Here is a 24,350-nt window from a genome sequence, read left to right as displayed (position 1 = left end):
TATAGTGTCTATAGTTTTGTAAGTGATCTGTTAATGGTTTATTAGTGATTATTAGTTTGTATGTGTTAAGTTAGTGATTTTAATGGTTAATGTTTATTATGTTTAGGATTTGTAGTATCTGTTAATGGTTTATTAGTTTATGTATTGTAAGTGATTGTTATGGTTTATTAGTATTGTTTAATTTTTATTGTTATTATGATTATAGTGATTTTAAGTGATCTGTTTATGGTTTATTAGTGACTTATGTTAATGATCTGTTAATGGTTTTAGTGATTTGTAATGATCTTTTATGGGTTATTAGTGATCTGATTAGTATGTATGTTAAGGTTTATGTTATAGTGATTTGTAAGTGATCTGTTAATGGTTTTTAGTTTAAGTATTCGTTAATGGTTTATTATGTTTAAGTGATCTTTAATGGTTTATTAGTATATGTTATTAGTGATTTTAAGTGATCTGTTAATGTTTAGATTAGTGTATTTGTAAGGTTTTATGGTTTTAGTGATCTTTAGTTTATTAAGTGATCTTTTAATGGTTTATTATGATCTTTATGTGTTAAGTATTTATGGTTTTAGTTATTATTAGTGATTTAATGGTTGATTATGGTTTGTGATTTGTTATGGTTTTATTAGTGATTTGTAAGTGTCTTTAGTGGTTGTTAGTGTATGCTTATGTTATTGACTGTAATGTTTTTTATGGTTTATTAGGATTTGTAAGTGATCTGTTAATGGTTTATTAGTGATTATTAGTGATTGTGTTTTATTTATTTGTGATCTGTTTAATGTTATTAGTGATGTTAATGGTTATTAGTGATTGGATTGTAAGTCTGTTAAGGTTATTTGTGATTTGTAAGTGTTTTAGTATAGTTATTTGTAGTGATTGTTAATGGTTTATTAGTGATTTGTAAGTGATCTGTTATGGTTTATTAGTGATTTGAAGTGTTTATTTTATTATGTGCATAATTTGTAAGTTATCTGTTAATGGTTTATTCATGATCTATGTGATTTGTAATGTGATCTGTTAATGGTTTATAGTGTATTTAATTGATTATTGGTTTTAGTATTAATGATTTAATGATCTGTTATGTTATTATGATCTATTAGTGATTTTAATGATCTTTATGGTTTAGTAATTTGGTTAATGTTATTATGATTGTATTAAGTTTTATTACTGTAATTTTAAGTTTATTAGTGATTTGTAAGTGATCTGTTAATGGTTTATTAGTGATTTGTAAATGATCTATTTATGGGTTATTAATGATCTAATAGTGATTTGTAAGTGATCTGTTAATGGTTTATTAGTGATCTATTAGTGATTTGTAAGTGATCTGTTAATGGTTTATTAGTGATTTGTAAGTGATCTGTTAATGGTTTATTAGTGATTTGTAAGTGATCTGTTAATGGTTTATTAGTGATGCATTAGCGATTTGTAAGTGACCTGTTAATGGTTTATTAGTGATGCATTAGCGATTTATAAGTAATCTGTTAATGGTTTATTAATGATTTGTAAGTGATCTGTTAATGGTTTATTAATGATCTTTTAATGGTTTATTAATGATCTGTTAATGGTTTATTAGTGATTTGCAAGTGATCTGTTAATAGTTTATTAGTGATCTATTAATGGTTGATTAGTGATTTGTAAGTGATCTGTTAATGGTTTATTAGTGATTTGTAAGTGATCTATTAATGGTTTATTAGTGATGCATTAGCGATTTGTAAGTGACCTGTTAATGGTTTATTAGTGATCTATTAGCGATTTGTAAGTGATCTGGGTTTGGTTTAGTATTAAGTGAATCTAGTGATAGGATTTATTGTATAGTATCTGTTACTGGTTATTGTGACCTAATATGGTTTTAGGTTGATGCATTATGCATTTGCAAAAGTGATCTGTGTTGACAGTATATTTAGGATGTCGTGGTATAGTTTATATGAAATTTTTTATGTTCATTAATGGATTTGACCGTGTCTGTTGTGGAAAAGTTGTAGAAGAGACTGTTAAATGGTCTAAGTGAAGTATGTTAGTAATAATCTGTAATTGTTTAGTAATTAATGGATCTCATATGATGTGATGATAGTGATTAGTTTCAAATTTAGGTTATATGATTTGATTCTGAGTTTATTGTACCTTTTAATATTAGTGACTAATGTTTATTATGATATTAGATTTGAAGTATCTGATGAGTATTTAAGTATCTGTTAATGGTTTATTAGTGATTTTAATTTAATTTGTATTTAATGTTAGGATGGTCGTTATATAGATTTAATGTGATCTGTTAATTATTATTCTAAATTTGTAATGATTAATTTAATGGTATTAAATTTTATTCACACATTGTTTGTACAGTACTTGTACTATGTGATTTATAATTACGATTTAAAGATCTGTATTTAGATCAAATAGTGTGCCTAAGGAGTCTGTTTAAAATATTAGTGATGTAATCTGATGGCGCTATTATCTGTATAATTTCCAGAATAGATACTTATTGATGGAATTTCATAAACTAATGTTAATAGTTTATCAATTTGTAATGATTTACGTATTAAATTAACTTAAATCAGTACATGTTCGCAGTTATATTTAGAAAAAACGGCGTATTTAAAACTAAAGTAAATTTGTTGGATTTTGGACCCTTTTGGTATTTTGGAGGAAGGATCCATTGTTTTTCCCTTTTTTTTCTTTTTCCTTTCCAAAAGGTTTAAGTGTAAGGGAAAGGGAAAGGGGATTCTTTATTGGGTTTTTAAGTATTTAAGGTTTTTGATTGTGATAAATTATTTTTTGGTTTTATTTGTGTTCAAAATTTTTTTGGGGGCTAGCCATTAAACGTTGTTTAATTTTTGAAAAACTGTTAAACAAAATAATTTAAAATTTTTAGGTTTTTGGAAAATTTGGGCGTTTAGTGGAAAAGGGATTTTAAAGATTGTAAAGTTTTTAAAATTTGATTGTAAAAGGGTTTTTTTTTTGTGTTTCCCCTTATTATTTTAAAATAATGGCAACCCAAAAAACCCACAAAGCCAATTTTTCCTTAAAAAAAAATTTTTTTTGGGAACGGGAAAATTCAATTTTTTTAAAAATTGAAAAAAAACTTTTGATGGGGGGGGGGGGGGGGGGGGGGGGGGGGGGGGGGGGGGGGGGGGGGGGGGGGGGGGGGGGGGGGGGGGGGCCCCCCCCCCCCCCCCCCCCCCCCCCCCCCCCCCCCCCCCCCCCCCCCCCCCCCCCCCCCCCCCCCCCCCCCCCCCCCCCCCCCCCCCCCCCCCCCCAAAGACAAAGGGGAGGGTTTTTTTTTTTTTAAATTTTTTTAAAAAATTTTTTTTAAATTTTAAAACCCTTTAAAACCCGGGGTGGGGCCGTTTGGAAAAAAAAATTTATTAAAAAGGGGGGAATTTCCAAAAAAGGTTTTTTTTAAAAGTTGAAAAATCCAAGTGCAGACTGCATGTCTACAAACCTCTATTGCGGAAGTTTTCCCAAACGTCATTGTTCCAAGGCATATATTGGACACTTTGAGTCCCGACTTGCCGAGGAAACGGTATGCCACTTGTGGTGTTGCACCTGCCATGTTGCTTTGCTGCGTACGTCACTTAAAAAGCTGATAGTGATAGCGAAGGACTCTGAACAGAAGGACACGGGGATGTCTCAAAAGGTAACTTGTAAGATTTATAGATTATAGAAGCTAAATTTGTGTGTGCTGACATGACAGTCTGAGACATTATGTTCGCATTTTCCAAATGCAACTGTGTCAGTTTCGGACTATACCACCAATTATATGTGAATAAGGTCTAGCTCTATTCCAATACGTTGTTTCAATTTCATTCATGCTAAAACATAAGATGGACGACACCTAAAACCGAAAGTACAAACTAACAGTTGGATACGGACATACATTTTCCGAAATTAAAGAAAGAGAACCGTTCATTAAGTTTGGAACAGGGAATGGCAGTGTAAAGATTAGAGAAATCAAACGTTTTGATAGAACCCCCCCCCCCCCCCCCCCCCCCCCCCAACATTTTCGCATGTACAAGATTGACCCAAAGGTCATTGGATTTCTTGTGAATCCACATTCATTAATTTAACTAATGTTGTCAGCAGCACTGGAAAGCGATTATTCCACCACATGCCAGTATTGTGTTAGTCTCACCCTTACACCATGTCTGTCATGTATAGGAAACTCGGGCTTTAAGTATTGTGAGGGAATCATCTATGATTTCTGACGATTATTTTTATAACAATAATTACATCATTAAGGATTCCGAGGTGCAATGAAAGGGAGTCATGATGTAGTTATAACATTAACGAGTGGTGACATTTATAAAGTGATATACATATACAAAGGTTTTATTTTATAGATGAAAATTCAAGTCTAACACTAAATTACTTAGATTCTGCCAATATTTTATTTCGTGAATGATATATATACCTCTTCAGACATATAAAGCAAATAAGGGACATATAGAGGTTTTATTTTATAGATGAAAATATTAATTCCAATAAAAGTCCAATACTGTTAATAACTTTTAGATTTTGCAAATACTTTATTTTACGAAAATTTGTCTTCAGACATGTGTAGCAGGCCGGGTTTTAATTGTAAAAACTGTACATAGTTGTATGGTCGCCTTCTAGCTTCCGTAGAGCGGCGGACAAGTAAGCCGAGAGTCGTGGGTTCGATCCCGGCTGGCTGCACACTACTACTCCTTGAACTTTTACACATGTAACCCACTGGTAAATTAATTACTAGCTGCAATTATACCACTCGGCTAGGGAGATCTTCCTTAATTAGCTCGATCAGCTGAGCATAAGAATTAAGTAAGCAAGAGGTCCCAGGTTTGATCCCTATTGGAGGCAGTGATTTAAATTTAATTAATCATGCGTTCTGTTACATTTACATGAAGACTACACCACAAAATACATGATTTCGCAAACGCAGATCTGTCGTCTAGAAACGACTGAAAAGTCACAAATCAGATGAACCTAAGAGTCATATGGACTCTAACAGGACTCCTATATATCAATATCCTTTCCAGCTTTATATTTGTAGCACTCATCTGGGGTAATAAAATGTCAGAATCTACCCAGGAAGGGTTTTTGGAAAAATCATCAATATCAGTCCTATTACACTGTACATGTATTTAGAGTGTTATGTCGGGCTGCAGTTGCTGTGTCAGATGCTATTATTCAAATACAGATATCTGAATGAACGAGGTAAAAACTGTAATTGATATTACGGTTAGCCACTTGGGTATTTACCAATTTAATCCAGATACCTTGATTTGAGTCAGATATATCTCTTATCAAATAGAGATATTATATCTCTATCAAGATATATGTATCTCTATTTAAATAGAAATATTATATCTCTATAAAGATATATCTGCATTTAAAGTAGAGACATTTGTATTCTATATAGAGGAATTTTCTATTAAATACTGATATCTGTATTTAGCTTTTTGAATTGAAGATATCTAGACTTAAAATATAGATATCTCCATTTTAAATACAGACATCTCTAATTATGGAATAGATACAGCTATCTGAATTAGAAAGAGAGATACATGTACCTGTATTTAGAGATATCTGCAGTATTTTAAAAACAGAGATATCTGTATTTAGATACAGATACTTATCCTCGTTTCAAATAGAGATATCTAAAGATATATATGAATTAAATACCTGGTAGATAAACCCTATCACTTTGCCATATGGTGATAGTCAAGTGGAGAGAATCAGATTACTGTATAATTTAGGCCAGAACTAACATGAATTTCCATTTAGGCTTATAGTGGTAAAATATCTTTTTCCTACATCAATGAACATCACCAATGCATGACACTTGCTCACTTTTGGCCTTTAGTTGAACGTTCACCCTTGTGTGAAAGATGTTGTGTTCTGTCAACTGGTCAAGACTTACCAGATTGTGTAAAATGGTAGTTCCTACTCCTGCCAAACCTGATTGCCTTTTATTAGTACAGGTATATTGGGTGTATTGTCACATGACACGTCAGTGTCTGTTGTCAGTACAGGTATATTGGGTGTATTGTCACATGACACGTCAGTGTCTGTTGTCAGTACAGGTATATTGGGTGTATTGTCACATGACACGTCAGTGTCTGTTGTCAGTACAGGTATATTGGGTGTATTGTCACATGACACGTCAGTGTCTGTTGTCAGTACAGGTATATTGGGTGTATTGTCACATGACACGTCAGTGTCTGTTGTCAGTACAGGTATATTGGGTGTATGTCAGACGAGTGTCTGTTGTCAGTACAGGTATGTTGGGTGTATTGTCAGACAAGACGAGATGAGTGTCTGTTGTCAGTACAGGTATATTGGGTGTATTGTCAGATGAGACGAGTGTCTGTTGTCAGTACAGGTATAGTGGGTGTATTGTCAGATGAGACGAGTGTCTGTTGTCAGTACAGGTATGTTGGGTGTATTGTCTGACGAGACGAGTGTCTGTTGTCAGTACAGGTATATTGGGTGTATTGTCAGATGAGGTGAGTGCCTGTTGTCAGTACAGGTATATTGGGTGTATTGTCAGACAAGGTGAGTGTCTGTTGTCAGTACAGGTATATTGGGTGTATTGACAGATAAGAGAGTGTCTGTTGTCAGTACAGGTATATTGGGTGTATTGTCAGATGAGACGAGTGTCTGTTGTCAGTACAGGTATATTGGGTGTATTGTCATACAAGGCGAGTGTCTGTTGTCAGTACAGGTATATTGGGTGTATTGTCAGACGAGTGTCTGTTGTCAGTACAGGTATATTGGGTGTATTGTCAGACGAGGTGAGTGTCTGTTGTCAGTACAGGTATATTGGGTGTATTGTCAGACGAGACGAGTGTCTGTTGTCAGTACAGGTATATTGGGTGTATTGTCAGACAAGACGAGTGTCTGTTGTCAGTACAGGTATATTGGGTGTATTGTCAGACGAGACGAGTGTCTGTTGTCAGTACAGGTATATTGGGTGTATTGTCAGACGAGGTTAGTGTCTGTTGTTAGTACAGGTATGTTGGGTGTATCGTCAGATGAGGTGAGTGTCTGTTGTCAGTACAGGTATATTGGGTGTATTGTCAGATGAGGTGAGTGTCTGTTGTCAGTACAGGTATGTTGGGTGTATCGTCAGACAAGACGAGTGTCTGTTGTCGGTACAGGTATATTGGGTGTATCGTCAGACAAGACGAGTGTCTGTTGTCAGTACAGGTATATTCGGTGTATTGTCAGACGAGGCGAGTGTCTGTTGTCAGTACAGGTATATTGGGTGTATTGTCAGACGAGACGAGTGTCTGTTGTCAGTACAGGTATATTGGGTGTATTGTCAGACGAGACGAGTGTCTGTTGTCAGTACAGGTATGTTGGGTGTATTGTCAGACGAGGCGAGTGTCTGTTGTCAGTACAGGTATATTGGGTGTATTGTCAGACGAGGCGAGTGTCTGTTGTCAGTACAGGTATATTGGGTGTATTGTCAGACGAGGTTAGTGTCTGTTGTCAGTACAGGTATATTGGGTGTATTGTCAGACGAGGTTAGTGTCTGTTGTTAGTACAGGTATGTTGGGTGTATTGTCAGATGAGGTGAGTGTCTGTTGTCAGTACAGGTATATTGGGTGTATTGTCAGATGAGGTGAGTGTCTGTTGTCAGTACAGGTATGTTGGGTGTATTGTCAGACGAGACGAGTGTCTGTTGTCAGTACAGGTATATTGGGTGTATTGTCAGACAAGGTAAGTGTCTGTTGTCAGTACAGGTATATTGGTGTATAGTCAGACGAGACGAGTGTCTGTTGTCAGTACAGGTATATTGGGTGTATTGTCAGACAAGACGAGTGTCTGTTGTCAGTACAGGTATATTGGGTGTATTGTCAGACAAGACGAGTGTCTGTTGTCAGTACAGGTATATTGGGTGTATTGTCAGACAAGACGAGTGTCTGTTGTCAGTACAGGTATATTGGATGTATTGTCAGATGAGACGAGTGTCTGTTGTCAGTACAGGTATGTTGGGTGTATTGTCAGATGAGGTGAGTGTCTGTTGTCAGTAAAGGTATATTGGGTGTATTGTCAGACGAGGCGAGTGTCTGTTGTTAGTACAGGTATGTTGGGTGTATTGTCAGACAAGACGAGTGTCTGTTGTCAGTACAGGTATATTGGGTGTATTGTTAGACAAGACGAGTGTCTGTTGTCAGTACAGGTATATTGGGTGTATTGTCAGACAAGATGAGTGTCTGTTGTCAGTACAGGTATATTGGGTGTATTGTCAGACGAGACGAGTGCCTGTTGTCAGTACAGGTATATTGGGTGTATTGTCAGACAAGGTGAGTGTCTGTTGTCAGTACAGGTATGTTGGGTGTATTGTCAGACAAGGTGAGTGTCTGTTGTCAGTACAGGTATATTGGGTGTATTGTCAGACGAGTGTCTGTTGTCAGTACAGGTATGTTGGTGTATTGTCAGACGAGATGAGTGTCTGTTGTCAGTACAGGTATGTTGGTGTATTGTCAGACAAGGTGAGTGGCTGTTGTCAGTACAGGTATGTTGGGTGTATTGTCAGACAAGGTGAGTGTCTGTTGTCAGTACAGGTATATTGGGTGTATTGTCAGACGAGTGTCTGTTGTCAGTACAGGTATGTTGGTGTATTGTCAGATGAGATGAGTGTCTGTTGTCAGTACAGGTATATTGGGTGTATTGTCAGACGAGGCGAGTGTCTGTTGTCAGTACAGGTATGTTGGTGTATTGTCAGACAAGGTGAGTGTCTGTTGTCAGTACAGGTATATTGGGTGTATTGTCAGACGAGGCGAGTGTCTGTTGTCAGTACAGGTATATTGGGTGTATTGTCAGACAAGGTGAGTGTCTGTTGTCAGTACAGGTATGTTGGGTGTATTGTCAGACGAGGCGAGTGTCTGTTGTCAGTACAGGTATATTGGGTGTATTGTCAGACAAGGTGAGTGTCTGTTGTCAGTACAGGTATGTTGGGTGTATTGTCAGACGATACGAGTGTCTGTTGTCAGTACAGGTATGTTGGGTGTATTGTCAGACGAGACGAGTGTCTGTTGTCAGTACAGGTATATTGGGTGTATTGTCAGACAAGGTGAGTGTCTGTTGTCAGTACAGGTATATTGGGTGTATTGTCAGACGAGTGTCTGTTGTCAGTACAAGTATGTTGGTGTATTGTCAGATGAGGTGAGTGTCTGTTGTCAGTAAAGGTATATTGGGTGTATTGTCAGACAAGATGAGTGTCTGTTGTTAGTACAGGTATGTTGGGTGTATTGTCAGACAAGACGAGTGTCTGTTGTCAGTACAGGTATATTGGTGTATTGTCAGACAAGGTGAGTGTCTGTTGTCAGTACAGGTATATTGGGTGTATTGTCAGACAAGACGAGTGTCTGTTGTCAGTACAGGTATATTGGGTGTATTGTTAGACAAGACGAGTGTCTGTTGTCAGTACAGGTATATTGGGTGTATTGTCAGACGAGACGAGTGTCTGTTGTCAGTACAGGTATATTGGGTGTATTGTCAGACAAGGCGAGTGTCTGTTGTCACTACAGGTATATTGGGTGTATTGTTAGATAAGACGAGGTGAGTGTCTGTTGTCAGTACAGGTATATTGGGTGTATTGTCAGACAAGATGAGTGTCTGTTGTCAGTACAGGTATATTGGGTGTATTGTCAGACGAGACGAGTGCCTGTTGTCAGTACAGGTATATTGGGTGTATTGTCAGACAAGGTGTGTGTCTGTTGTCAGTACAGGTATGTTGGGTGTATTGTCAGACAAGGTGAGTGTCTGTTGTCAGTACAGGTATATTGGGTGTATTGTCAGACGAGTGTCTGTTGTCAGTACAGGTATGTTGGTGTATTGTCAGACGAGATGAGTGTCTGTTGTCAGTACAGGTATGTTGGTGTATTGTCAGACTAGGTGAGTGTCTGTTGTCAGTACAGGTATATTGGGTGTATTGTCAGACGAGACGAGTGTCTGTTGTCAGTACAGGTATATTGGGTGTATTGTCAGACGAGTGTCTGTTGTCAGTAAAGGTATATTGGGTGTATTGTCAGACGAGGTGAGTGTCTGTTGTCAGTACAGGTATATTGGGTGTATTGTCAGACGAGACGAGTGTCTGTTGTCAGTACAGGTATATTGGGTGTATTGTCAGACAAGACGAGTGTCTGTTGTCAGTACAGGTATATTGGGTGTATTGTCAGACGAGACGAGTGTCTGTTGTCAGTACAGGTATATTGGGTGTATTGTCAGACAAGGTGAGTGTCTGTTGTCAGTACAGGTATGTTGGGTGTATTGTCAGACGATACGAGTGTCTGTTGTCAGTACAGGTATGTTGGGTGTATTGTCAGACGAGACGAGTGTCTGTTGTCAGTACAGGTATATTGGGTGTATTGTCAGACGAGACGAGTGTCTGTTGTCAGTACAGGTATATTGGGTGTATTGTCAGACGAGACGAGTGTCTGTTGTCAGTACAGGTATATTGGGTGTATTGTCAGACAAGGTGAGTGTCTGTTGTCAGTACAGGTATATTGGGTGTATTGTCAGACGAGTGTCTGTTGTCAGTACAAGTATGTTGGTGTATTGTCAGATGAGGTGAGTGTCTGTTGTCAGTAAAGGTATATTGGGTGTATTGTCAGACGAGACGAGTGTCTGTTGTCAGTACAGGTATGTTGGGTGTATTGTCAGACGAGACGAGTGTCTGTTGTCAGTACAGGTATATTGGGTGTGTTGTCAGACGAGACGAGTGTCTGTTGTCAGTACAGGTATATTGGGTGTGTTGTTAGACGAGACGAGTGTCTGTTGTCAGTACAGGTATATTGGGTGTATTGTCAGATGAGGTGAGTGTCTGTTGTCAGTAAAGGTATATTGGGTGTATTGTCAGACGAGGCGAGTGTCTGTTGTCAGTACAGGTATGTTGGGTGTGTTGTCAGACGAGACGAGTGTCTGTTGTCAGTACAGGTATATTGGGTGTGTTGTCAGACGAGACGAGTGTCTGTTGTCAGTACAGGTATATTGGGTGTATTGTCAGATGAGGTGAGTGTCTGTTGTCAGTAAAGGTATATTGGGTGTATTGTCAGACGAGGCGAGTGTCTGTTGTCAGTACAGGTATATTGGGTGTATTGTCAGACGAGTGTCTGTTGTCAGTACAAGTATGTTGGTGTATTGTCAGACGAGATGAGTGTCTGTTGTCAGTACAGGTATATTGGGTGTATTGTCAGACAAGATGAGTGTCTGTTGTTAGTACAGGTATGTTGGGTGTATTGTCAGACAAGACGAGTGTCTGTTGTCAGTACAGGTATATTGGGTGTATTGTTAGACAAGACGAGTGTCTGTTGTCAGTACAGGTATATTGGGTGTATTGTCAGACGAGACGAGTGTCTGTTGTCAGTACAGGTATATTGGGTGTATTGTCAGACAAGGCGAGTGTCTGTTGTCACTACAGGTATATTGGGTGTATTGTTAGATAAGACGAGGTGAGTGTCTGTTGTCAGTACAGGTATATTGGGTGTATTGTCAGACAAGATGAGTGTCTGTTGTCAGTACAGGTATATTGGGTGTATTGTCAGACGAGACGAGTGCCTGTTGTCAGTACAGGTATATTGGGTGTATTGTCAGACAAGGTGTGTGTCTGTTGTCAGTACAGGTATGTTGGGTGTATTGTCAGACAAGGTGAGTGTCTGTTGTCAGTACAGGTATATTGGGTGTATTGTCAGACGAGTGTCTGTTGTCAGTACAGGTATGTTGGTGTATTGTCAGACGAGATGAGTGTCTGTTGTCAGTACAGGTATATTGGGTGTATTGTCAGATGAGGTGAGTGTCTGTTGTCAGTACAGGTATATTGGGTGTATTGTCAGACGAGACGAGTGTCTGTTGTCAGTACAGGTATATTGGGTGTATTGCCAGACGAGGCGAGTGTCTGTTGTCAGTACAGGTATATTGGGTGTATTGCCAGACGAGGCGAGTGTCTGTTGTCAGTACAGGTACATTGTATTTAGGTGCATTAACAGATGAGACGGGTGTCTGTTGTCAGTAAAATGTGCCTGGATTTTGTTTCCTGTCAGAAACATTTGGCAATTTACTTCAGTGAGGTAGCACTATAAATTCAAGACAGCATCAGCCAGGCTACCAAAAGGAGATAGACCATGAACATACTGCAATCTCCAAAATTAAACCCCCACTCCACCTACACACACCTACATTATGTACATGTGCCATACTATACACACGCAACTAGGACACAAGGGGAGTTCCTGGGAGAGTAGAAGTCACCTACTATTCTTGAACACATAGCCCAATTCCCAATATGAGTACTATTCAAATCGCCCTGCATCTGTGGTCCATGGTCCATCATTCCTTCCCTCCGTCCCACCGCTGTCCCTCTGTCCCTCCGCTGTCCCTCCGTCCCTCCGTAAACAATTCTTATTATCACTATTTCTCAGAAAGTTTTGAAAGGGATCTTTCCCATATTTCATATGTAAGTTCCCCTTGATCCTTAGTTGTGCATATTGCTTTGTGAGACTAATCGGAAAACAACATGGCTGACAAAACATGGCTGACAGGCGGCAATCTAGGATTGTGACAATGGAAGTTGGTTATCGTTGTTTTTCAAAAGCAATGTTAAAGGGATTTTTCTCAAATTTCATCTGTATGTTTCCCTTGGTCCCTAGTTGTGCATATTGCTTTTTGGGACCGATCGGAGAACAATATGGCCGACAGGCGGCCATCTTGGATTGTGACAATTGAAGTTTGTTATCATTATTTTTCAGAAAGCATTAAAGGAATCTTTCTCAAATATCATCTATAAGTTCCTCTTGGTCCCTAGTTATGCATATTGCTTTTTGGGACCGATCGGAAAACAACATGGATTATGACAATTGAAGTTTGTTATCGTTGTTTTTCAAAAAATATTAAAGGGATTTTTTTAAAATTTCATCTCTAAGTTCCCGTTTGTCTCTAGTTGTGCATATTGCTTTTTGGGACCCATCGGAAAACACCACGGCAGATAGGCAGCCATCTTTGATTTTGACATGTCCTTTGGACTCTACATGTAGTTATGCAGATTACATGTTGGGACTGATCGGAAAATAAGATGGGCAACAATTTGTTTTACAACCCATCAAAGCAATGCCAAAGCTTTTTAGACCACTAATTATTTGAGAGGTATACTGAATTAATTTGAAGCACGTTGTTTTATGAAAAAATATAAAAGTTGCACTTGCGTTTATTAACCACAGGAAGCGTGGAATTGATGCTAGATGTACAACGAAATGAAAGGTTATTACTAAGCTGTCAGTCAACTTTTTTTTTGTAAATGGTTGTGTATGGTTAAACATGGTGCCCCAATAGTTTTGTATGTATATATATTACGGCCCAATAATTGTTAATGTATATTACGGCCCAATAATTTTGTATGTATATTACGGCCCAATAATTTTTGTATGTATATTACGGCCCAATAATTTTGTATGTTTATTACGCCCCAATAATTTTGTATGTATATTACGCCCCAATAATTTTGTATGTATATTACGGCCCCATACTTTTGTATGTATATTACGCCCCAATAGTTTTGTATGTATATTACGCCCCAATAGTTGTTAATGTATATTACGCCCCAATAATTTTGTATGTATATTAGGCCCCAATAGTTTTTTTATGTATATTGCGCCCCAATAATTTTGTATGTATATTAAGGCCCAATAATTTTTTTTATGTTTATTACGCCCCAATAATTTTGTATGTATATTACGCCCCAATAATTTTGTATGTATATTACGGCCCAACAATTTTGTTATGTATACATTTGTATTACGGCTCAATACTTTTTAATGTATATTGTTCATGTTGTTTGTATTGACGTTATTGTTAAAATAAAATAATGTAAGTGTTAGTATCGTTCAGTCTATGACTGTTCGTAAAGTGTTTCTTCTACATCATTGTTTTAGCTCATGCTCCAATAGATGACTTCATAAACTAAGCAAAATAAAAAGCTATAATTAGTAGTGTGTCGTAAGGTTGACTGATTTAAATAATTTCGTCGTTCAGCTATTTGACAAGCTGATATATTAGTAATACACCAGCAAACGTTTTTCATAAAACAGCTGACGGAAGTGACAGACTGTCAGGTATTCTAGCAGATTGACGAGCAGACATCAATCGACGGATGCAGACAACAGGTGATCGGATGGACGAAACAATGGGACACAGAGAAGAGGCAAACAACGACGTTATCGAAAGACGAAACAATGATGATGGAGACGACAAGAGAACGAGTGAGGCAAAAATATCGACTGAACAGTCCCAATACGATAATCCAGTGGACCAGGGATGGGCATGGGTCGTACTGATCGGTGAGTAGTCGTGATTCTCACATATCGTCTTTTAACCATTCGTGGTCCTCACAGATCGTCTTTTAACCATTCGTGGTCCTCACAGATCGTCTTTTAACCATTCGTGGTTCTCACAGATCGTCTTTTAACCGATCGTCTTTTAACCATTCGTGGTCCTCACAGATCATCTTTTAACCATTCGTGGTCCTCACAGATCATCTTTTAACCATTCGTGGTCCTCACAGATCGTTTTTTAACCATTCGTGGTCCTCACAGATCGTTTTTTAACCATTCGTGGTCCTCACAGATCATCTTTTAGCCATTCGTGGTCCTCACAGATCGTCTTTTAACCATTCGTGGTCCTCACAGATCGTCTTTTAACCGATCGTCTTTTAACCATTCGTGGTCCTCACAGATCGTCTTTTAACCATTAGTGGTCCTCACAGATCAACTTTTAACCATTCGTGGTCCTCACAGATCATCTTTTAACCATTCGTGGTCCTCACAGATCGTCTTTTAACCACCGTGGTCCTCACAGATCATCTTTTAACCATTCGTGGTCCTCACAGATCGTCTTTTAACCATTCGTGGTCCTCACAGATCATCTTTTAACCATTCGTGGTCCTCACAGATCATCTTTTAACCATTCGTGGTCCTCACAGATCATCTTTTAACCATTCGTGGTCCTTATTATATATCCTCTTTTAACCCTGCTGTGACCAACAAGTGGGTAATCGTGGTCCTCATAGATTCTCTTTTAACCATGCTGTGATTAACCTTTGAGTATATATTCGTGGTCTTGATATATCCTCTTTTAAGTGTAAATGTAACTAATCTAGCTTCTCTATTTCGGTCATCCCGACCCTCGAAGGGAGAAGGAACTTATGTTGTCACCTCGGCGTCGGTTTTTAAATGTTAAGTCTTTGGTGCAAGTGTTGAAAGTCATCAGCTCCCTGATAAGTGTATTAGGGTTCTAATATTTGGCTAGAGGGTTGATATGGGGGTTAACCATTATTTCCCGGCGTAGAAATACATAACTGTCAGAAAAAAAAACGTTTAAAAAAACAAAACAAAACCAACCCTACACACATTTTGAACTAAGACATTATGTCAAATATAATGTGAAATTTTGGTTTAAGTATTGAAAGACATCAGTAAACTCTTAATTATTGTACTAGGGTTCAGATGTTTGATACAATTGTACTTTGACACTAATATTTGGTCTGAGGATTGTTGTAGAGTTAACTATTATTTCCTGGAGTCAAACATGTTTCATAATAATGATCAATTCAATGCTTACTATAATGCAAAACCCAGTTTATACTATGTCTATTTTACCTTTAAATATTGCAATATGTGTTTTGTTAAAATATCGGTATATTGCAATATAGATTCCAGTTGGTGAACTATCCCCCTAATGCTTGTGTGAGGTATAGTAAACTCACCCTCCTAACTCTAGTGTGAGGTATAGTGAACTCACCCCCCTAATGCTAGTGTGAGGTATAGTGAACTCACCCCCCTGATGCTAGTGTGAGGTATAGTGAACTCACCCCCCTAATGATGTATAGTGAACTCACCCCCTAATGCTAGTGTAAGGTATAGTGAACTCACCCCCCTAATGCTAGTGTGAGGTATAGTGAACTCACCCCCCTAATGCTAGTGTGAGGTATAGTGAACTCACCCCCTAATGCTAGTGTGAGGTATAGTGAAATCACCCCCCTAATGCTAGTGTGAGGTATAGTGAACTCACCCCTCTAATGCTAGTGTGAGGTATAGTGAACTCACCCCCCTAATGCTAGTGTGAGGTATAGTGAACTCACCCCCCTAATGCTAGTGTGAGGTATAGTGAACTCACCCCCCTAATGCTAGTGTGAGGTATAGTGAACTCACCCCCCTAATGCTTGTGTAAGGTATAGTGAACTCACCCCCTAATGCTAGTGTGAGGTATAGTGAACTCACCCCCCTAATGCTAGTGTGAGGTATAGTGAACTCACCCCCTAATACTAGTGTGAGGTATAGTGAACTCATCCCCCTAATGCTAGTGTGAGGTATAGTGAACTCCCCCCCTAATGCTTGTTTGAGGTATAGTGAACTCACCCCCTAATGTTTGTGTGAGGTATAGTGAACTCACCCCCTAATGCTAGTGTGAGGTATAGTGAACACCCCCCCCCCCTAATACTAGTGTGAGGTATAGTGAACTCATCCCCCTAATGCTAGTGTGAGGTATAGTGAACTTGCCCCCTAATGCTAGTGTGAGGTATAGTGAACTCGCCCCCTAATACTAGTGTGAGGTATAGTGAACTCACCCCCTAATGCTAGTGTGAGGTATAGTGAACTCACCCCCCTAATGCTAGTGTAAGGTATAGTGAACTCACCCCCCTAATGCTAGTGTGAGGTATAGTGAACTCACCCCCCTAATGCTAGTGTGAGGTATAGTGAACTCACCCCCCTAATGCTAGTGTGAGGTAGAGTGAACTCGACCCCTAATACTAGTGTGAGGTATAGTGAACTCACCCCCCCCCCCCCCCCCCTAATGCTAGTGTGAGGTATAGTGAACTCACCCCCCTAATGCTAGTGTGAGGTATAGTGAACTCACCCTCCTAATGCTAGTGTGAGGTATAGGGAACTCGCCCCCTAATGCTAGTGTGAGGTATAGTGAACTCACCCCCTAATGCTAGTGTGAGGTATAGTGAACTCGCCCCTAATGCTAGTGTGAGGTATGGTGAACTCGCCCCCCTAATGCTAGTGTGAGGTATAGTGAACTCAACCCCTAATGCTAGTGTGAGGTATAGTGAACTCGCCCCTAATGCTAGTGTGAGGTATGGTGAACTCGTCTCCCTAATGCTAGTGTGAGGTATAGTGAACTCACCCCCCTAATGCTAGTGTGAGGTATAGTGAACTCACCCCTCATGCTAGTGTGAGGTATAGTGAACTCACCCCCCTAATGCTAGTGTGAGGTATAGTAAACTCACCCCCCTAATGCTAGTGTGAGGTATGGTGAACTCGTCCCCTAATGCTAGTGTGAGGTATAGAGAACTCATCCCCCTAATGCTAGTGTGATGTATAGTGAACTCGCCCCCTAATGTTAGTGTGAGGTATAGTGAACTCACCCCCTAATGCTAGTGTGAGGTATAGTGAACTCATCCCCCTAATGCTAGTGTGAGGTATAGTGAACTCACCCCTAATGCTAGTGTGAGGTATAGTGAACTCACCCCCTAATGCTAGTGTGAGGTATAGTGAACTCACCCCCTAATGCTAGTGTGATGTATAATGAACTCACCCCCTAATGCTAGTGTGAGGTATAGTGGACTCACCCCCCTAATGCTAGTGTGAGGTATAGTGAACTCATCCCCTAATGCTAGTGTGATGTATAATGAACTCACCCCCTAATGCTAGTGTGAGGTATAGTGGACTCACCCCCCCCTAATGCTAGTGTGAAGTATAGTGAACTCGCCCCCTAATGCTAGTGTGTGGTATAGTGAACTCACCCCCTAATGCTAGTGTGAGGTATAGTGATATACAATATATATTCCAGTTGGGGAACTCACCCTTTAATTCTAGTGCAAGGTATACTGGTATGAAATTGAGCCGAGCTTTGATGATGGTACCTTTTTTTTATTTTCAGGTTGTTTCGGAATCAGCATGTTTATAATAGGTGGTTTGAAGTCCTTTGGTGTACTCTATGTGGAAATGGCTAAGAAATTCCAGGTGTCAAATCAGGCGCTGTCAAGTGTCCAGTCATTGGCAGGCTTCTTCTACCTGTTCTTTGGTTCGTTTAATCACTTTCTCACAGTTTATAACATCTTACTAACCACATGGTATATGTCATTATGACATTTATAGTAACACGAATCATATCTTTAAAGTACACGCGCACCTGTATCTTTTATCTTACTTTTATACCTTCCCTGGAGCATGGGCACGACTTTATGGAACTGTGATTTATACAATTCTTTTACGAGATTGGCCACGGTCAACTGAATTACTAGATATCCATTGTTGTTGAAAAGAAAATGTTATAATTATTGTTTCCTCGAAAAGCTTCATGTGTGGTGCTTAAAATAAATTTGCTCAACTTGGGTCATCGGAACTTTCGATGTATTAGTGATCAAAGGATCGGTGCCGGTTTCCTTGCCTACCAGGAGTTTGGTTTGGTGTGGTGTCCGGAGATGAGTTTAATTCTAACTAATTGCTGCTTAAGTTTCCTTCCTACTACAACCAGTGGCGTGAATATCTATATATTTATTTCACTCATAACAAGGCTTGTCGCTCGCTCCTTTTGATCTAAGAGTAGGAATAAAATTGGCGGAAAAATTCATACTGATGTTATCATTTGTTAGTAAAACTAAACAGAAGTATGAATATTTGTTTTAAATGTGTTTGATCTAGCTCCTGTTTGCAATGCGTTGAGTACCAGATTCACCCATCGATTGGTGATATTTGTCGGCGGGATTATGACCTGCAGCGGCCTGATATTGTCATCACTGGCGCCATCTGTCGTCGTGCTGTACTTCACATACGGCGTGATAACTGGTAGGTATTAGATGTCACACCTGTAGTACTGGTATACCCGCCACCATTAGGATAGTTTCAATCTCGAACAAAAACTACTGATATTATTTTAGTTGTTGAAGTAACGCGATGACCTACATTTATATTTTTCTACAGTCGCCCCATTTCGTTATCACCAGCATATGACAATCGACGTCGTTCTTGTGTGCGTTCATTCGGTAATATGAAAAGCTGCATATGACGCTGTTCGTTGCAAACATAGCATTACTTTTAAATTTAATGCATTGGATTGTTGTTTTATGATATTAAGTATTCTCCACATATTTTCACCTTTTAAGGTAGACCACTGTGCGCCATGTCTGTAATTTCTTAGCCACAGAGATGTTCTGCAGGTAATCGTTTCTGACGATATGCTTCGAACAATCCTGGTAATATACACATTTCCTTGCATTTATTTACAGCTAGGCAGAGTAGAAAACTAATAACCATCTAGTTACAGTGTAATAAAGACGCGATTAGACGTCTTTCCTCCGTTTCTTTGCTAATGTTGAATAATTTTCTTTGTGTAAAACACTCTTTATTAAACCCTCCACCATTTCTATTGGGACTAACAACAACCGTGATTAATATATATATGTTACATGTTTAACTGTTCCAAAATGAAGATTGTAGAGTTCTGAATGATAGGGGGTAAGAACGCCCGTCCTACCCTGAAATTACACACCGATAGAGATGAGAGCGTCCGTCATATGAACTATAAATTACTCACTGATAGAGGTGAGAACGCCCGTCCTGACATGAAATTACTCACTAACAGAGGTGAAGGCGTCCGTCCCACCACGAAACTACTCAGTGATAGAAGTGAGAGCGTCCGTCATAAGAACTATAAATAACTCCCTGATAGAGGTGAGAGCGTCCGTCATAAGAACTATAAATTACTCACTGATAGAGGTGAGAGCGGCCGTCATAAGAACTATAAATTACTCACTGATATAGGTGAGAGCGTCCGTCATAAGAACTATAAATTACTCACTGATAGAGGTGAGAGCGTCCGTCATAAGAACTATAAATAACTCCCTGATAGAAGTGAAAACATCCGTCATAAGAACTATAAATTACTCACTGATGTAGGTTAGAGCGTCCGTCCTTCTATGAATTACTTACATGGCGTTGCCATAAAGACCTCAATCTGGCAACACCGAACGTCAATCTAGACGCTCAAACGCTTCCCTGTCAGCTTCCCCCTTGCACACACTACTGCCACAAATAACTCCTCTTTTTACCTCTCTTTCCTAGAGCCCTATCAGAATGTAATGCACTAATGACTAAGCTTGCATCTTCTGCAACTCATACATATTGTATCTCTGTATCTCGGCCCTATTTCCGGCTGCGAAAATATGTTTGTTATTATTTTTTAAAAAGAAGAAGAAAAAAAAAACCAGAAAGAAAATTCCCGATAGAATAAGTGTCTCTAGTCTCTTTAAAATAGGTTTGCGTGGCTGATCTTGATTGTAAACTGATGACTTAAAGTTATTAAATGTATATTGGCTTCTTTGATTATCATCTCTAAATGAATTTAATATATAAAAAATGTATCGTACATAATTGTAAGTTTAAAAACCGCCTTCTTGACCGGTAGAATTTTGACCATAATGATTTGTTTTCATTTCACAGGTATCGGCTACAGCTTGTGTTTTTCATCAAGTGTGGTTATGGTCGCAAATTACTTTGTGAAATACCGCTCATTCGCTACAGGATTATCCCTATCCGGAGGGGGGCTTGGAGCAATGACGATTCCATATCTCATTCGATACTTGATGAATGAGTATGGACTTGAGGGAGCCTTGTTGATACACGCAGGCGTAATGAGTAACATCTGTGTTTGCGCAATGCTTCTCCGGCCTTTCACCAACTATCCTCTTAAACGGCAACCACAGCAGAACACTTGTGTGAATGAAGACCACGAAAATGAGTCGCTTATAAACATATCAGAACCTCACAATGAGTATCAAAACAGCAACACACAAAACGCAGCTACCGTCATCATATCCAAGGATACTTTAGACTGTGAAAGTAGTGATAATATGTTACCACACGACGACAATGAGACTCAGCGATCGAAATATCTCCATCCTGAACATCACACCGGAAGCAGGCTTCATCTTTCCAAAGACAGCATTAATGTTATAGCCGCCTCCATATCCTGTCAAAGCCTTCCGCGGATCTTTGAGGCGTCGTCCAACTCTCAAGTTAGCGATAAATCTGCACAGAAGGAAAGTTTTCTCCGTGAAATTAAGTGGAAACTTTTTCGCAATCCTGTTTTTATTGTATTTTTTGTGGTGATATTCTTTTCAATGGTAAGCTATCATAGTTTATTTAACATAGTCCCACCTTTCGCAGACGAGATAGGACTATCTGGTGAGGATGGTGCACTTGTTCTGTTAGTATTTGGTGCTACGGATCTAATAGGGCGGATAGGATTTGGCTTATTGATGGACATTTTCTCAACAACAAAACAACGCCACATTATCTTCACCACGTGCGTTAGTGTATGTGCCGTTGGAGTGATCCTGACGCCCATGTTTCGATCTCTGCTCACACTTTCCCTATTCATGGCGTCGTATGGCTGTTTTGCAGGTGGCTACAACGCCAATGCTATGATAGTGGTTGTCGATAAAGTAGGCTTGAAAGTCTTGCCGAGTGCCTGGGGATTCATCTGTCTGTCGGCCTCAATCGCCATGCTAATCAACCCTTGGGCATCAGGTATGTATCTTCAGCTTCCAAACGACCAGTGCATCCAGTTGACTCTTGGCCTTTACCAATTCAAGAAGCCAAATTTCTATTTCTCAGAACTTTGAAGGATCAAAACATAGGTTAATGTACAAGGTCTTTCAATCATAAGAGTAAAATCTGATTTTGGAGAGTTAAACAAATAATCTCAAGGGTCTGTTTGATACCCAGATAAGATATTTTTTTTTTTATATTTGATCAATATTTTGTTTAAGGTCAGCTGACCCGAAGGGTAAGGATGCCCTTTAGCCATCATTCTTCTCCTGTCGTTGTGCGCCGTCCGTAAACGTTTCACAAAAGTGATATAGTTTGGTTTCGTATTGTTCGCAAATGCCCATGCGTAGCGTAGGGTGGTGTTCAGGTATGATAGTGTTAGCCATTCATCAATATCGAAATAAAGAACATGTATTGATTCCCAATCGGAGACAACGCGCAGTCTAGCTTATAGACGTAGATATAAAAATATATATAAATTAGTGTTGAAAACCCAAATCTGATACAAAGACAAGGTTAAACCCTCCACTTGTTATTACATACTTCATCCTTTGAGTGAACTGTCCAAATCATCAAAGAAAAGAGATGGTAGTATTCGTGAGAGGATGTGGGTAATTTGATAATTCATGGTCATCAAATTTAGCACAACAATATATTCATCGCGAATATTGTTAATATATACACACCATTGGCTTAAGTGTTGACCTGATTATTGTAAAATTATGAAAAAGTTAACGAGTTTTGACTGGGCCAACCGCGAAATATCAAACTTAATTAACGTAATTTAACAACTGGTAGTATATAGATATTATATTTTGTGTGTCCTTCTCACAAGGTTTACAATCATACATGTGTATTCTCTTGCTGCCAATGCTTTACTATCGGGGGGTCTTCGTAAATCAACATTCCGTAAAGGATGATGTGTACTACACAAATCATGTTTACGTTATTTTTGTTACTTTGGGGAGAATGTCGAATAAAACGAAACGGTTTGTGGCAACCAAACAATCAGGCACATACATCACCATCGAAAATAGATGTAGGGAGATATTTTAATACAAATTTTAAAGTTCGTTTTTCTGTTAATTACAGGTCTGGTTTGTTTTTCTGTTAATTACAGGTCTAATCAAAGACAGTACTGGTACCTGGTCCCACGCTTTTCGGTTTACGGGTTCTATGTCACTCATGGCAGTGATACTTCTCCTGTTAATGCCTTATATTGAGAAGTGGCACAGTAGGAGACAAGGTACTCGTGTCTCATAGGGGCGTTACTAAGATGTAAACAACACAAGTGACACATGAGGAAGCTAGGGACTATCGTCTAATGAGGACGTTACTGAGATGTAAACAACACAAATGGTAAGGAGACAAGGGACTCTCGTCTAATGAGGACGTTACTGAGATGTAAACAGCGCAAGTGACACAGGAGGAGACAGGGGACTCGTGTCTGATAAGGGTGTTACTGAGATGTAAACAACACAAGTGACACAGGAGGAGACAAGGGACTCGTGTCTGATAAGGGCGTTACTGAGATGTAAACAACACAAGTGACACAGGAGGAGACAAGGGACTCGTGTCTGATAAGGGCGTTACTGAGATGTAAACAACACAAGTGACACAGGAGGAGACAAGGGACTCGTGTCTGATAAGGGTGTTACTGAGATGTAAACAACACAAGTGACACAGTAGGAGACAAGGGACTCGTGTCTGATAGGGGTGTTACTGAGATGTAAACAACACAGGAGGAGACAAGGGACTCGTGTCTGATAAGGGCGTTACTGAGATGTAAACACCAGTGACACACGAGGAGACAAGGGACTCGTGTCTGATAAGGGCGTTACTGAGATGTAAACACAAGTGACACAGTAGGAGACAAGGGACTCGTGTCTGATAAGGGCGTTACTGAGATGTAAACACAAGTGACACAGGAGGAGACAAGGGACTCGTGTCTGATAAGGGCGTTACTGGGATGTAAACACAAGTGACACAGTAGGAGACAAGGGACTCGTGTCTGATAAGGGCGTTACTGAGATGTAAACAACACAAGTGACACAGGAGGAGACAAGGGACTCGTGTCTGATAAGGGCGTTACTGAGATGTAAACAACGAAAGTGACACAGGAGGAGACAAGGGACTCGTGTCTGATAAGGGTGTTACTGAGATGTAAACAACACAAGTGACACAGTAGGAGACAAGGGACTCGTGTCTGATAGGGGTGTTACTGAGATGTAAACAACACAAGTGACACAGGAGGAGACAAGGTACTCGTGTCTGATAAGGGTGTTACTGAGATGTAAACAACACAGGAGGAGACAAGGGACTCGTGTCTGATAAGGGCGTTACTGAGATGTAAACACCAGTGACACTCGAGGAGACAAAGGCCTCGTGTCTCATAGGGGTGTTACTGAGATGTAAACAACACAACTGACACAGGAGGAGACAGGGGACTCGTGTCTCATAGGGGTGTTACTGAGATGTAAACAACACAAGTGACACAGTAGGAGACAAGGGACTCCCGTTAATTAGGGTTTAACTTCTGTGATGTTACTGCTTTCACCAACATAATATATGACGCCGTGTCAATACAGGTATGACTCGTCAAATTCTAAATCGATATCCTCACATCAGCCCATTCGTATCGGTGATGGAATAGGGCAAATTTGATAACAATTGCTGTCAACAAGACAGCTGGGTTTGATTAACTGATCTGTTACAAATAATAGTGGGTTACTTCCAAGCCAATGTGGGTTTTCTCTGATT

The 24,350-nt window shown here is 39.4% G+C and overlaps 1 protein-coding gene across 1 annotated transcript; it reads left to right on the top strand.

The window, feature by feature from the left end:
• The first annotated feature begins 3,416 nt into the window (after positions 1 to 3,416).
• LOC117342696 (monocarboxylate transporter 5-like) lies at positions 3,417 to 23,679 on the top strand. Its single transcript, XM_033904903.1, has 6 exons — positions 3,417 to 3,634; positions 14,067 to 14,315; positions 17,920 to 18,063; positions 18,684 to 18,827; positions 20,481 to 21,569; positions 22,711 to 23,679. The coding sequence occupies exons 2-6, from the start codon at positions 14,129 to 14,131 to the stop codon at positions 22,851 to 22,853; spliced, it is 1,707 nt and encodes a 568-aa protein (XP_033760794.1). The 5' UTR covers positions 3,417 to 3,634; positions 14,067 to 14,128; the 3' UTR covers positions 22,854 to 23,679.
• The last annotated feature ends 671 nt before the right edge of the window (positions 23,680 to 24,350 follow it).

The sequence above is a fragment of the Pecten maximus genome, chromosome 14 (genome assembly GCF_902652985.1).
Source record: "Pecten maximus chromosome 14, xPecMax1.1, whole genome shotgun sequence".
Lineage (NCBI taxonomy): Eukaryota > Metazoa > Mollusca > Bivalvia > Pectinida > Pectinidae > Pecten > Pecten maximus.
The sequence above is the reverse complement of the archived record's forward strand: the minus strand, read 5'-3'. Positions and strand labels throughout refer to the sequence as shown.

Coding starts and splice junctions, on each gene's coding strand:
- LOC117342696 (XM_033904903.1), top strand. CDS start 14,129: ATGCAGACAACAGGTGATCGGATGGACGAAACAATGGGACACAGAGAA. Junction 18,828..20,480: donor CACATACGGCGTGATAACTG/GTAGGTATTAGA, acceptor TTCATTTCACAG/GTATCGGCTACAGCTTGTGT. Junction 21,570..22,710: donor AATCAACCCTTGGGCATCAG/GTATGTATCTTC, acceptor TGTTAATTACAG/GTCTAATCAAAGACAGTACT.